Here is a 15,067-nt window from a genome sequence, read left to right as displayed (position 1 = left end):
ACACAGCCTCCTTTCACTGAGGGCCTCCTCGGCCACAGCCCTGTGCTCCTCTCTTCCAAATGCATCTCCTCTGATGCTGTTTTCTTCATCTTACAGAAGGGGAACTGAGGCTCAAGTCAGAGTACTTTGGCAAAAATTAGCAAAATTCAGGGACTTACCTGGCTTGGTGAGCAGAGGTCACTTTTATGTAAAGGAAAAGATAGCCACCTACATTCACCCCAGGAAGACAAATTAGGGAACGCCCCCTCCGGATCCACTGCTCAGACCTGGGCACTGTGTGGAGAGCAGAAAGCAGGCTGTGTTTGTCCTGTCGGCACACTTTGTCCATAGCAGGACCCTGCTCACCTATTCATGTTGCTCTTGCTTCAAGAGGTTAAGCCACTTGCTTGGGGTCGCATAACCAGTAAGTGGCAGAGCCAGGACTTGTACCTAGGTTTCCTGGATCTTGATGGCACCTACCGCTCAGCCATGACCCACACTCGGCAGTGTGCAAGCCTCTTCCCATCCACAGAGGCTGCCCCTCCAAGGCTGCAGCAAGAAGCTGCCTCAGCCCCTCTTTCCTCTGGCTTCCTCCCCCAGGAAGATGTGTGACCCTGGAATGACAGCCTTCGAACCTGAGGCCCTGGGGAACCTGGTCGAGGGCCTGGACTTCCATCGATTCTATTTTGAAAACCGTGAGCAATCCCTTCTCTCTGGGGTGCCTGTTGTCTGCTCTCGTTCCATGTCCTGCCGGATGGCACAGCAGGGTGACAGGCAGGGCCCCAGGGGAGGCTCAGGAGCCAGAGAAGAGGAGGATTCCGTGTGGACCAGGGTTGGTACCCTCTTGGTTCCCTCTCCTAACCCTGGCCTATCCACCGCCAGCCTGACTGGCAGTTGTCCCTCCTGTGGCTGAGGATGGGGCAAGGTGGGGTGGGGGTCTCCAGAAACCAGGGATGTCTGTGACAAATCATTGCAGCCCTCTCCTATCCTCGAACCTGGAATGGGTCTGGGGCCGGTATTTGTTGCTGTTTTATAGATAAGGGAGCCTTCCCACTGGCTTACACCCCAAGCTACATCATGATGCCCGCAACCATCCCAGCTGCCTGCTGGTCACAAGCTGGCTCCTGGGTTGTGATGCACATGCCCCTGGTAGGCGGGCAGTGCAGGAAAGAGGGGGGGACAGCGAGCTCACACTGCTGTGCCCCTGCCTGTTTGTCTAGGTCTCTGTCCTGCATGTCCGTCCTTCCTGGGCCTCTCCTCTGCAGGAGAGACCTTGGCAGCTTTGCAACCAGGGCTGTCAGGGGACTGTCAGGGGGCTGAAGCTGGGCCTGGCCTGGGGTGCTTTCTGCCTGTGTCTGTGTCTCTCTGGGTCACGGATCAGAAGGGGACCAAGAAATGGGCATGCAGGTTAGAATCACACAGCTTAGGACCTGGAGGAAGGACCTGGGAGGTGGTATATCCAGGGTCCCCCAAAGTGAGGGGGGCCACTAGGCCTATACAACAGGACATACAACTATCGTATGCCACTAGGGCTATACAACAGGATTTCAGGGGTATGTAAACACCACTTGAAACATTGGCTAACATGGTGAGAAAGCTCTTCCTTCTTAATTCTCTTTTAATACTCCCGCTCCAACCTAGGGGAAAGCCTCTGTGGAGGGCTTGGCCTTCTTTCCCACCCTATCCACAGGGTGGATACTGGGGCCTTTAATCTAGTCAAGAGATACCATGTCAGCATGGTGTCCTGGGGACCCCAGTCCCTAACACCAGTGGCAAGACTCATTCCCCTGACAATGCTAAACTGTTCATCCCTTCTGGAATTGTTCTAGAATGTTGGACACTAGTTTATCCTTAACATCTCTCTGAGCTAATGTTCCTTTTTATAAAGATCAAGTCAGTCCCAGGCTCAGATCCCTGGCAGGCAAGAGCTTGGGACAATGGTTGCATAACTTTGTTTTCTCTAGACTTAGTATTAAGATTTTATTCTGTAATACTGATTGTTCATTAATGATTGTGCTAGAAATTTCCTTTCAAAATAAACTTGTAAATTAGTAAAGCAAATCAATCCAGGAACATATTTTCATGAAATAAGCACAGGTGGCTCTTGTGTATGGTACGATATCAAGGTCGGTACTTTCATGACTGAGGATCTAGTCCAACTCTTTGTCATTCAGAAAGGGAAATTGAGGCCCAAAGAGGGAAATGACTTGTCCAAAGGAAGTTGGAGGCAGAACCTGAACCTGACTCACTCTCCTGCCATTGCCAGTGTTACCAGCTCCATCTGCACAGTAGCAGCCTCCAGCTGGGAGGGACACCCCTCCCCTGGCCTGCACCCTGCCTGACTGAATTTTATGGAGTACAGAGTACCAGAGTCCCCTCCCCAGGAAAAAGTTGTGAAGAATGAAGCTACATCTTCCTTTAAAGGATCAGTAGCAGTAGAGATGAAATCCTCATGTGAACAGAGGTGGCTGGACTCTGTGGGTCCCCATCACGCTGAAGCTCACCCACAGATCACTGGGCCACCATTATGCCTCTGTCCTCTGGGAGTGCTGGTCCCCTGGTATAAACTCTCCTGTCTCCACAAAGCAGAGCAGAGACTAGGCCAAGGCTCCATATGAGGGTGCAGGGATGACCATGGGACCAAACAGAGAGAGAAGCCCCTGCAGTCCCCACCTGCCTGGGCAGCAGTCGCCATCTTAGCACTGGCCTACCACTCTTGGTCACTTCCAAGGCAGGATCTTCAGGAGAAAAAGACCCAGAGTGACCACTGACTCACACCCTCCATGCAGTTAATCTTTTCTTGTGGAGGGCTTGGCCTTCTTTCCCACCCTATCCACAGGGTGGATACTGGGGCCTTTAATCTAGTTGAGAGACACCATGTCAGCATGGTGTCTGGGGACCCCAGTCCCTAACAACAGTGGCAAGACTCATTCCCCTGACAATGCTAAACTGTTCATCCCTTCTGGAATTGTCCTAGAATGTTCTAATTCAGTCCCACCAGGAGCCTGACTTCTTTTAGGTTACACTGTAGTTCTTTCAGAAACTGGCCCAGGTTGGACCAAGTCAGATGGCTTCTCTGGACCTCAGTTTCCTTAACTACTAAAGAGATGCATTGAAATAGATGGTTTTGTGTGCCTTCACCCTGTATGCTGTCAGGGACATTTCATGGATGCCTTGTTGCATTGTTTAGGAGTGCCAGGTGGTGACCTTTGACCTCTGAGGTTCCCTAAGTCAATGACACTAAAGCTTCACATTCTGTATGTCTGAGAACCCAGAATTCTACGTCTGTTATTCTATAGTCTAAGACACATGATTTTGATAATTTATCAAAAATCCTGGTATAGAGTGATCACAATATTTGGGGATGGATGCTATTGGGTGCTTTCTGCAATTCAGAAAAAATAAGACTTTCTACATTTTTCAGGAAATAAGTGGTTCACAAATCTGGCTGCATATCAGAATCAGAGGGTGGGGACTGGGAAGGGAGATTTTTATTAGTCCCTTGAACTGGGGTGTCTAAGGGTGGAACTGGGGAATATGTGTTTTGAATCTGCTATCTATGTGACTGGGGACTATACTGGGGCTACTCTTAAAGGTTCCTCAAAAGGGTGAGAATCAGCCATCTGATTCTCCAACCCACCCCTGGGTCATTGTCTTTCTGTGCTTTTATTTTCTATACTGACGAAACAACAGAGCTCTTCTAGAACCAATATAATAATAATAGTGGTGGTGACCTCATACAGCAGGAGCTAGTTCAGGTACTTTTATCAGTTCAGTCACAATTACAAGATCTATGCCTAAACTCTGGAAAGCTCCGTGACCTCACTCCATGACTACCAATACAATCCCAAAAGTTAAAGGTTCTAAGATCCTACAGTTCTAATATTCTCCATGTTTTCATAATTCTGTGTGTCTACCATAGAGGTAGCGGACAGGCAGCCCACAGGTCATATCTGAACTGCTGTTGCTTTTCATGTAGCCTGTATGATGTTTCAAATTCAAAGTCTATACCACTAATTAAAAGCGAAAGTTTTCGTATAAAAATCCAGATTTCCAGATCCTCTTGAGACACCCAGCATGACAGCGTGGGTCTCGCTTATTCGCATGGTAACCACCAGGCACCCTTTTTAGATGGGACAAAGAGTTCTATCCTCCGCAGTTTTCATCGCTCCCTGTCATCTCCCTGACCAGAGGGGTTGGTCATCATCTAACAACTCCTGTTTTTTCTGCCTGCCTGGCCCATATAGGGAACTGGGTCTGAGGCAGATGGAGCTCATCCAGCTCTATCATCATTTTGGTCCCATAATTCCACGTGTCTAAGAGACTATGATTGTAAAATCCCACTCCCTCCTGTTTGGAAAATTCTGCGTGTCTGAAATTCGTTGCGTCTGAGCTGGGGTGTGATGTCTCTGTTACCTAGCAGTTCTGCCTTGACTCCCAGGCATCTGAGCCCTCTCACAGAGACTCCCCTTCTGCAGATGAGGCAGGGGGAGGGGCCTCCACTGATAGGGTGCTGCGAGTTGAGAAAGTGAAGGAAGTGAGGCAGGAGGCTCCCCAGTTGCATCTGCTCTGCCCCTCCCATCCCTGCCTCCAGTGTGGTCCCGGAACAGCAAGCCTGTGCACACCACCATCCTGAACCCCCACATCCACCTGATGGGGGACGAGTCGGCCTGCATTGCCTACATCCGAATCACGCAGTACCTGGATGCAGGCGGCATTCCCCGCACCGCCCAGTCAGAGGAGACCCGCGTCTGGCACCGCAGGGATGGCAAATGGCAGATTGTCCACTTCCACAGATCCGGGGCACCCTCTGTCCTCCCCCAGTAAGAATCCTTCCTTCCTGCTCCCCCCAGGGTGTTCTAAGGGAATGTGTGTATTGTGGGGTGGTGGACTGGAGCAGGGCCATGTCTCTGAAGCTGGCTGCTAGCTTCTGCCTCTGAAAAGCTGCAGAGAAGGGTGGGAGGACCCCAGGAGGGAGACCACGGGCCTGCAGAGTCCAGGGGCAGAACCGGACCAGAGCCCTGGGAGGAAGTGTGGACTCCATCAAAGGTGGTGGGTGGGCTCCCTCAGAGGTTCTGCAAGCCCACCGTCTGCACTGTGTCTTACAGTTGAAGGACCAGGCTGGGATCGCTGTGTTGCTGTGTCGCAGGGATCCTCTCCTTGTTCGTGGAATATGCTGCTGGTTCTCCCACTTGGATCTTGCTGGAATTCTCCCCATCACGTTTCCCACCACTACCACTGTCAATTCTGCGCCTGCATCGAAAAAACCTGCTGTTCACAAAGCCATCACGACTTCAGAGCACATGTCCAGGCCTCCCAACCCCAGCTCTCGCTCTCCGCTCTCCCTCTGCCAGGGCGGGGCTTCCTCAGGCCCCGGTGTCCGGGGTGCTGGCCCCAGGGACCCCCAACCGCCCCTAGCTGTTGTTGGCCTAGTCTGCCCTTGGCTGAAGGCAGAAATGCCCCAGCTGTGTGTTCAGGGAGAAGGAGGGGTGTGTGCTGAGGATATCTCCTCTTTTGGGGTCCCTGGGGAAGGGCCAATGAACACCCCAAGTCTCCAGAGCCAAACTTCCCGGTGGGAGAGGGTAAGAGAGGAGCAGATGCTAGGAGCACCCCCTTCCTCAAACTGCTTCCTGATTCCCTCCCCTCACGGTGGTCTGCAGACCTGACCCCTCAGTGTGGGCAGCCCCACACCTCAGGTGTCCCCACTTGCTGCCTTCCTCCTTTTGGAGAAGTTCACCTCCAACGCTAACCCACCACTAGCCCTCCCATCATCCCTAGAGAATTCTGGCTTCGTCCTGTCTGAGAGGGGATCTGGTTGTGTTTCAGGGTCAAAAGAAAACAACGTTTGGGTATCACTTCTACTTGGACCGCATGCCTTTTTATAGCCAAAATTCTGTGTTTCGTAAATGGATTTCGCGTTAATGGATATTTATGTAATAACTAGACCTTTCGAATTATTGTGAGAAGGGTTGAACTGGGAAGGGGGGTGGGAAGAGGGGTGAGGGGTAGTTTTTATTCTGTTCTAGATTTTTTTCTTTTCTTTTTTCTCCTTTTTTTGGTCATTTCTGAGGTGGACCTTGTCACCTGTGCTATTTTGAGGCCAAGGTGGGCTCAGTCCAGGGAGCATGATCTCTCTGCCCTTCTGTTCCAAGGTGAGCCAATGCAGGCTTTCCTCCTAGAATGGGGAGCATCTGATGCCAGTGTGACTAGGAGGTGGCAGGGCAGGAGGCAAGGAGGTTGTCAGATGGAAACATCCAAGCTTGGCTTTGCTTCTCTCTCAAACTCGGGTCCTACGACTGCACTTCCCAGGATTTCATCCCATCTGTCTGTGCTGCCCCCATGCTTCCGGGGTCCCAGGAACAAGTGTCCTCATTGCCTCTCTCCCCATGGCATCTGGTGGCCAAAGCAGAGCCCTGGAAACATCTACTCTCCAAGCCTCATCCTGAACCTCGGGCTCTCCTCTCTGCTCACTTTTCCTCTCTCCCGCCCTCTTCCCTTGGGACTGACTCTGGTGTGGAATGTCTTGGCACATCCACGAGGATCTACTGTCTGCACTGTTCTCTTTGCATGACTTTATATGCAGTAAGTATGTTAAAAACAAAAACGAAAAGAAGAAAAACAGCAAAATCAATCTACATGTTTTGGACAAAATAATAATCATAATAATAGAGGTTGTATTCTCAGTGTCCGACTCGGGATTATGTTGCTGCCTCTCTGTGCTTCTGGCCTCTGTGTGGCCGTGTTTTGCCAGCATGAGATACTGTCCCCTCTGGAGGATTTTAGGGGAGGAAGAGCCACATCCCCAGGGTTTTGGAGGAGGCTCTATTTCCCCCACCCTTCTGGGTGTTGGTAGGAGCAGAACTGGTGGGGTCATTTAATCCAGAATTTTCTGTTTTCCCCATCATGAGCTGTCTGCTGGATTCCTTTTTCAGTCCTGCTGCCCAGGGACAGGTGAGATAGGCTGGGCTGCAAGCCAGGAAACTGGCTGCCCAGGCCTCCTGTTTCCAAACTGGTCCATCACTGGCCTCTGCAAGTTCCTCTGCAAAGACCCTGATGCCCAGGCATAAAGGTGGGCTTTTGGCCTGCCCCAGACCCAAAGGGCTTCTCAGTACTGTCCAGTGATCCTACTGTTCCAGCAGCAAAACCACCTGTCTCTCTGTGCATTGCCAGTTCCCCTCAGCCATCCCTAGCCAAAGGTGACGGTGTGTCCTTCACCAGGGGATACTACAGTTACCAAGCGAGGTCTGGTCCCTTCTTCAGCCTCCGTTCTCCCGTTGGTTAAAAGGGTTGAGTGTTCCCACTCAGGTGATGGAGGATCACACAGATGGTGACATGAAGCCCATCTTCCTGTGAGAACTTCCAGGCTTCCTCCATGACTGGCCTCCACTTTGCTTCTGAGCCTGGCCAGTCCCACCCTCCGCCCTGCTGGCCCCTTAGTCCCTTCTTTGGTGCCATCTGCTGCTCATCAGCAATGGCTGCAGGGGAAAGAGAAGTGGTAGGAGGGTTAGGAGGCTTCCATTCCCAGCTCTGACCAGACTTGCAGTGCAACCTTGGGCACGTCCTTTCCCTCTCTGGACCTCGGTTTCCCTACAAGAGGAAACTGAGCTGAAGGACCCCAATGTCCTGCCTTTCATTGGCTGACACACCTCCTGCCCGCCATGTGCCTCTTCAAATGCCAGAGACATGGAGGCAGGTCCCTGCCTCAGGCTGAGATGGCCCCCACTGTGAAGGTGGGTGGGTGACCACCTGGTGTAGACCCCAAAGCACCAGGGAGACCCTAAGGCAGCAGGTGGGGTAAACTGGCAGACAAAGCTTCTCAGAGTCCACCCTCACCAGATTCCATGCTCCTCCCAAACACCCTTTAGATGCAAAAAAAAAAAAAAAAAAAAAAAATCCAAACCCAAGGCAAAACCCAGGCTCCAGCATGCAAATATGTTTACAGGAAAGCATTCTCCTGGGTCTGTGCCCACCATGGCTCGTCCCGCACCCCAGCCTCCAGTCTCCCTTCAAAGGGAGACCCTTTGGGGGATGTGTTTGACAGACTCCCCATGCTGGTTTCTTTGTTATTATTTGTTTGGGGTTCTGTTTTTAGTTCTTTATTTTCTTTTTTTAAACGAATATGTGGCTGTGAACTTGAATGACCACTGCTCAAACTTTCTGCTACTGGGGGGGGGGTGGGGAAGGAAAAAGGGGTGTCTGTTTTATTCTTGGTGTTTTCAGTGCAATAAATAGCTACAAACTTCTGTGCACTCCATGTCTCCCTGTCTTGGCCAAGCACCATGTGCTAAGAGGTGTTCCTTCTCTGTCACAGATTCTCCTGTTGCAAAAGAAAAGTCTCAGTCTTCATTCTGTTGGACCAGCTTAGGTTACATGCTCAAGGTTGAGTCAATCACTCAGTGTGGACTCCCCCTACCATTTATCCAGAGCCAGGGATGGAATCAGTTTCCTATCAGGCTCTTGGGGTACCCTTAACAAGAGCAAGAGGTAGGTATGGGTTCCCACAAACAACCAAGAGGTAAAGTCTCCCTCAGGGATTCCCTGGGCAAGAATTTTCCCCCACAGGCCCTGACTTTCCTTGTAGGATAAAGAATCCCACCCTTCTTTTCCCTTAGCCCAGCCTCATAGACAAGCCCCCGGCCTCAGAGCACCTGAGCTCTCTCCGCAGCTCTGTCTGGAGAACGGCGGCATGAGAGGCGGAAAGGCCTTTTAACCTATGGTTTGTGGGCCAAGCATCTGGTGCAGGGGCCTTGGGCTGGAGAGCTGGATGCTCGGAGAGGCCCCATTGGCTGCACGGAGGTTCTCTGAGCCCAAACTGCTTGCCCGTGGCTGGGCTGGAACAGGGCGGCAATGCAGTGGCTTCATAGCTTCTCAGCCCATGGTGGAGTGGCCAATCATCTTGGATACTGACACAGGATTCTTGGTGCTAGTCTCAGGCCAGTCTCAGGCAAACCAGGGGCAAGTTGGTTATCCTAAGCCATGCCATTACCAGAGGTCTGCACAAACAGGGCCAAGGGGGTGTGCCCATTGGAGCCCACAGTTTCCTCTAGACTGTGCTCCAGGTTCCTGGGAGTCCAGAGTCCCCACACCAGCTGCTTTCCGGGTCTGTCCTGGTTGCTTAAGCGTGGGTGGCTAGCGGGAGTGTGTATGGGGAGTGTGTTTCTTGCACACATGTGAGGACCTCCACAGCAAGAGCACAGGTCAAGGCTGAGAGGAGCAAGAGGGACCTGGGGACTTCTCTTCACACCTTGTCCTGGAGCTCACAAACTTGAGGGATGACTCTTCCCAGCTCTATCTTCACAGCCTGGGCTCTTCCCCTTGGGCAATGCAAAGGGCTTGAGGGCCCAGGCTGCTGTTGCAGACACCAACCATCAGGTGGCAGCACAGGAGCGAGTCAGATGGTCCTCAGCCTCTGTGTCTATCCCATTTTAGGAGGGCCCAGACCTCCGAGACAGATCGCATTTAACTTTCAAGAAATATTGGCTCCACCTGGCACAGTAGCACATGTCTGTGAACCCAGTTACTAGGGACCCTAAGGCAGTGTGTTGTAAGTTTGAAGTCATCCTGGGCAACTTAGCACGACCCTGTCTCAAAATAAAATAGAAAGAGCTGGGAACGTCGTACAATGTCCCTGGGTTTAATCCCCAGTACCACTCAAAATGCTGTGCTCATCTCACAGGAGCATGATGCTCTGTGGTTCACAGTGTGCTTATCCAACACCTCTTGTCCCAGTCACGACAATCCTATTTCGAAGATGCAGACAACAAAGCTCAGAGGCAAAGAGACTTCTTCTCACAAGACCGTGAGGCAGGACTCACCCAGCCTCCTAACACAGAGGCACAGTGCTCTGCTCCCCCCAGGGGCTTTCCTTGCCTGTTTTGGGTTTTCTTGACTCTGGACACCAGCAAATAGTGACTGGGATTCTTAGAAACTCCCCTACCTTTGACCTTCGGTCCCCTTCCACATACCACCTCATCTCTCCGTTGTCTACCCTCTAAAATCCACACTGGAGGTTAAGTCCCTCTGAAGGCTTCCATGACATGTTCTATCCTTTCTCCTCTGTCCTCTCAATCTTTAGCACATCCCTGTACGGTGGGCACTATCATTCTCTTCATTCCATAACTAAGGAGACTGTGCTGTCAAAGGGTGAGGAAGCTGCTCAAGATGGCCCTGGGCATAAGAGGGGGAAGGGAGATTTGGACTCTGAGCCACAGTTAACACTTGCTTCCCTGAGGTATGCCAGAGCCACGCTGGGCTCTGAGGAAGGATCAGGGATAAGCTAGATGTGTCTCCTGTCTCCCAGAAATCCCTGACACCATAATAGACAGCGAGAGCCATGTAGAGAACAAGAATTCAGGGCAGGCTTAGATGGGGGCTGGACCTAGAGGTGCAAAGCATGGGGAACCTGGAGGAAAGAGGCCAGAGAGGGTGACAGGAATGAGGGAGAGGCTTTGTGGGGGTGCTTGTGGGGTGAGATATGGGCAAAGTGTGGAGGCCAGAGCAAAGGTCGAGGGCCCAAAAATGAGGTGGGAGGGATGAAAACCAGCTTAAGAGGAGCCAGAAGTATCAGAGGCTAGGAGAGAGCCCCAAATCCACCATGATGTGGTTGTCCTTTTCCAGAACATAGTGAGTCTCCAGCAATGGAAATGGCCTTTCTCAGACCTGGATTGTAGTAAATATTTCAGGAAACATCCTCCAGTATGTGCTGGGAGTGTCTGCATAGCACCTGTGCACAGGTGGAGCAGGTCCAGTTCTGAGGAATATTCCCCTCTCCTTGTCCTGCCTTCCAGGACAAGCCCACCCTCCCTCTGCACCTGGACCTGCCAAGGTCTCAGAGCCTACTTCCCTAAGGCAGCCTGGCCCAGGTGGATGAAGCTACAGGTGGGGTACCCCTTCCCACCCAGCCAAAAGGGGTGACCTTAGGTGAGTTACATCTCCTCTGTGGGTTTCAGTTCCTCATTATAACTATTCCTTTGAAACTGTGCTCCTCAAATGTGGGAATGGGTCTGGCAGCAGAAGATTCATCCAGGGAATTTGCTAAAAATAAAGATGTTTCAGACCCCATCCTCAGAGATTAGAACACATCACGCTGGGCAGGAGTCCAGGCAGCTGTTGTTTCAGTCAGCTCCCAGGTTAGGGAGTCCTGCATATAGCACCCCTCCCCTGGTTCCCACAGTCACACCGGGAGCCCATATATGCAGTTATCAGGAAGCCTCACCCCAGGCTCCCCACTTCCCCATCCTCCTCCTGACTCAGCTAGATCAATATTGACCATCGGCCCTTCCCCTGCCTCTAAACTCCTGCCAACCCAAGCCCAGAAGCTCTCTGAGACCCTGACCATGGTCAGCAGAATCAAGGTCAAAGCAAGCTGAGGGTTCAGACAGTGCCCACACTTACCTTGCGCTGCCCGCTCTTCCTCTTCCACCCGGTTCCTACTGGTTTGGCCTGGGCAAACCAGCTCACTGGGGAAACCACCAGGGCCTGTCCTGCTGAAGAAATTGAACTGCTTTCCCACTAGGTGGCGCCAATCCCAAATCCATCTCTGAAGAAGTGGGTGCTGCTCCCTTGCCAGGTCCCAAGACATGGTCCTTCCAGAAGGCTGAAAGGGTGGGTCAAGGCCAAGGGTTCATTTGACTCACCTCTCTCCCCGAGGCATTGGTGGAACCCACTGTTCCTGTTCAACCCATTGGTTACACAGAAGGGGATGCTGAGGCCCAGCTACCCAGGAGCCTTGCCACAGTGCTGAGGAGCCCTGGGTCTCACTTGGCCCCTCCCTGGCTCCAGGCACATTAGTCCCTGACTGACCTCCTTCTCCCTGGGCTGGTTGGGGGTGGGAGCTGAGCTCTTTTTTTTTTTTTTTCACCTGTCTAAGGAACAGCTTGCTAATGAGAACCATCCCATCTAGAGGGTTTCTACCAGTTAAGCTTTGCCTTTAAGCACATTGATCATTTAAAAAAATATGTGTCCAGTACTATCTCATTTAATCCCCTGCAAGGAGACAACTATTCTCTCTGCTTTACATCTGAGGATGCTGGGGTTCAGAGGGGTGAAGTAATAGATTCATTCGGATGGGTTGTGGAACCACGATTTGGCTCTGACCAGGGGATGTCCAAGTTTGCCTTGGCTCCAACTCCTGACGACTCCCTGGGGTTACAGCTCACAGATGCTGTGGACATTAGCGGGAAGAGGCTTTTTTTCTCCCAAACAAGAAGTGATCCAGGATGGAGGTGCTGGAGGAGACCAGAGGGGGCCAGCTGCTGCTCTGTCCTGTGGGAAGCGGCCAGGGCAGCAGGAAGTCAGGCGGAGATGAGCTGGGGGGATGCTGGCCAAGGATCCTTGGCAAGCAGGCAGTCCTGGAAGCCCTTCCAGGGCAGGACCAGCGTCAGCAAGGCCTCAGTCCCCAGAGGGAGTGGCCTGGAGCTAAAGAAGCCAAACTTTCCATGAGCCACCGGCAAAAAATGAGTCTGGAGAGAGTGGCCACCGCAGACCCTGACGCTGCACAACCCAGGGTCACATGAGATTCAGAGGGGCCTGAAGCTGTCTTAACTCTTTGCTCGTTGTCCCCAGAGCCACCAGAGTTCTGTGTTTGATTTGACACTCCCTCATACAGAGCTGTGAGAGACCAGGGAAGTCCAGGCTCTGTTCTGGAAGAGTAGGTGGTGGGACTGAGACCAAGGACACAAATGGGTTCCTTTAATCAATAGATGTATGTCATGTGCCACCAAGACCCAGGGCAGTGCAGAGGCCTAGAGCATCATCCCAACCTCGTATGAGATTGCTACAGAGGAAAAAGAAAACTCTGAAGAAAATACAGTTTAGAGAAGTGAAGTGACTCCTCTGGATTGCACAGGTCCGGAGGGTGGAGCTGGGGGCGGGCCTAGGTCTGTGTGGCTGGACTGCCTGAATCCTCTGCACAATCTCCTGGGCTCTGTGTTCCAAGGAGTGTCATAAAAGAGTCTTAACACACAGAAAGAAGAGACATTGTCTCTGAAAGATGTGATCACACTTTTCAGGCAGGGTTGGGCTGTCAGGACTTGCCAGATGTAGGACTGAGTCAGACCCTCTGAAGGTTCTAGGAATCCACAGCTGGTTGGAAACTGAGGAAAGTTATGCAGGAGGGTGTCTTCAGGAGGCACCTAAAAGGAGGGCTAGCATCCCAGTGGATGGATGGGAAGACATGGGGTCAGGGAGGAGGCAGGATAGCTTGGGCCTGCTCAGGGTATAGTGTGGACTTGAACTTGACAGAGTAGTGGAAGGGAATACAGGGGGTGGAGCCTGCAGAGGACCAAACACTACAAGGTAACTAGAGTGACTCTGTGTCTGTTGACCATCACTTGACCTTGGGAATATGGCTGTCCCCAGTGGTGTGGTAAGGAGCCCCTCATTCTCCTCATCCCCCCATTCCCTCCATGTTTGCACTCAGAGATCAGAAGCTGCAAGTGACTGCAGATAGTCCAGAGTCTCATCTCAGTGTTTGCGGGAACCCAAGGGAGTCCTGGAAGAAAAGTGCAGGACCCCAATGCACCCTCCGCCACACCCAAGGGCTCCCTGCCAGCCTCCCAAGTACAGGACCCACGGACACAGAAATGAACTGAGACGAGCAGATGACCACATCGGGGTGGAAAGCCCTGGCACCTGGGCTCCAGTCCAGCACATTCTCGCGTGGGACCTCGGGCAAGCTCTGCCCTCTGGGCTGCCCACCCCCACGTCTGCAGAGCAGTCGGCCTGCAGAGAGGACTGCAGGCAGAGTGGAGCCGTGCTACTCGCCATCTTTTGAAGTAATTGCCACAGTTCAAATTGGGAAATTTCTCACAAAATCCCAGACTTCAGCAACTCTTAAAAAGTCAGGAGATCTGTGAGAGAAAGCCTCCCTTAAGAAAGGCCTGCTGCCTTCCCTACTTCCCCACAGTCCTCCCTGCCACTCCCTCCTGTGTCTCCAACACCCAACTGACTAAGGGTCAGTTGCCAGTTTTTCTCCCACTCATACCAACAACTTTTCTTGCTCGGGCTTCTGACTGACCCTCTGGGCCCTTGGGATGGCCACCTGCCAGGACATTCTAGAATTCTAGACTGGGGTCCTATTATGGACAGAGCTAATGTTTCCCCAGTCAGTCGCCTCGAGAGCCAGGGCCTGGCTGGGGTCTGTTGGGGTCTGTCCCTCAGTCAGAGAGACCTGGAATCAGTAAAGGGCCTGGGTGGGTGGGACCTGGATGGGCACAGGCAGAAGATGGCAAGGATGGCAGAAGAGTGGAGGGGCAGGAAGAGCTGTCTGAAAGCAGTGAAAATGGAAAAAGCAGGACGGAGTAAGGACTGGGCCAGGGAAGGCCCGTATGAGAGCCTCAGGCTCAGGGCTGGGACGGCACAGAGGAGGGGAGGCGAGACGAGCTGAGGGGAGGTGGGCGGGAAAACTGGCGGGACCCAGAGTCTCCAAGAGCCTCCAACCTCATGCCTGGGTAAGCAGTGCCTAAGAGGCCAGTGCCTCCTCCCCAGGTCGTGTGCTATGATCACCAGGGTCCCCACCAGGAGCCTAGCACTGGGTGTAGGAAGAATGCTTGTGAAGGTCATTCCCAGCAAATTAGCAAATTGGTCCCTTTCCCCCACCTGAACAAGGAGCCTTGAACAAAGAGGGATGGGAGGGTCCTTGGAAATTTATAAATATCCAAAATACACAGCTCCTTCCTTTCCATCCCAGTCAAGCCTTGCAGACACCTGGGCTCGCATTTGCAAGGCCTGGGGTCCCTTCACATGGCAAGGCCCTACCTAGACAGGGTGGGCAGCACCAGGAGATTCTTCCCTGGGAACGAACCCCTAGGCTTCTCCCAAGTCTGGTCTTCTAGCTCCAGAAGGGAGAGGGGCGCTGCAGAGGGAAAGAAGGCAGCTGTGGGGGTGATGTCTGGGAACCCTGATCTGTGGCTCGCCCAGGGTGGGAAGAGTCTCTTCCCCGCCCTGGGCCTCAGTTTGTCCATATGTATTACATGGCACTATGTAGTTTCTAGGGGCCCAGAGTTCACCTTCCTGCCTCAGCTGCCTGCAACCCCCAACGCTGCCACAGAGAAGGGCAGAGCAAGTGTCAGAAGCCAGGAGAGCTGGA

General features: G+C 52.5%; 1 protein-coding gene across 3 annotated transcripts in view; it reads left to right on the top strand.

Moving 5' to 3' along the window:
- The window catches only part of Camk2a (calcium/calmodulin dependent protein kinase II alpha), a 67,490-nt gene extending 61,650 nt beyond the window's left edge, over positions 1–5,840 (top strand). For all 3 annotated transcript variants that reach the window (XM_047555418.1, XM_047555417.1, XM_047555416.1), the window contains 3 exons: positions 580–674; positions 4,574–4,802; positions 5,088–5,840. In XM_047555418.1, the coding sequence (XP_047411374.1) occupies positions 580–674; positions 4,574–4,802; positions 5,088–5,091 (328 nt within the window). In that variant the 3' untranslated portion in view covers positions 5,092–5,840. The remainder of the gene's footprint in view (positions 1–579; positions 675–4,573; positions 4,803–5,087) is intronic.
- The last annotated feature ends 9,227 nt before the right edge of the window (positions 5,841–15,067 follow it).

Source organism: Sciurus carolinensis, chromosome 6 (genome assembly GCF_902686445.1).
Source record: "Sciurus carolinensis chromosome 6, mSciCar1.2, whole genome shotgun sequence".
Taxonomy (NCBI): domain Eukaryota; kingdom Metazoa; phylum Chordata; class Mammalia; order Rodentia; family Sciuridae; genus Sciurus; species Sciurus carolinensis.
This window is presented reverse-complemented; position numbering and strand designations above follow the sequence as displayed.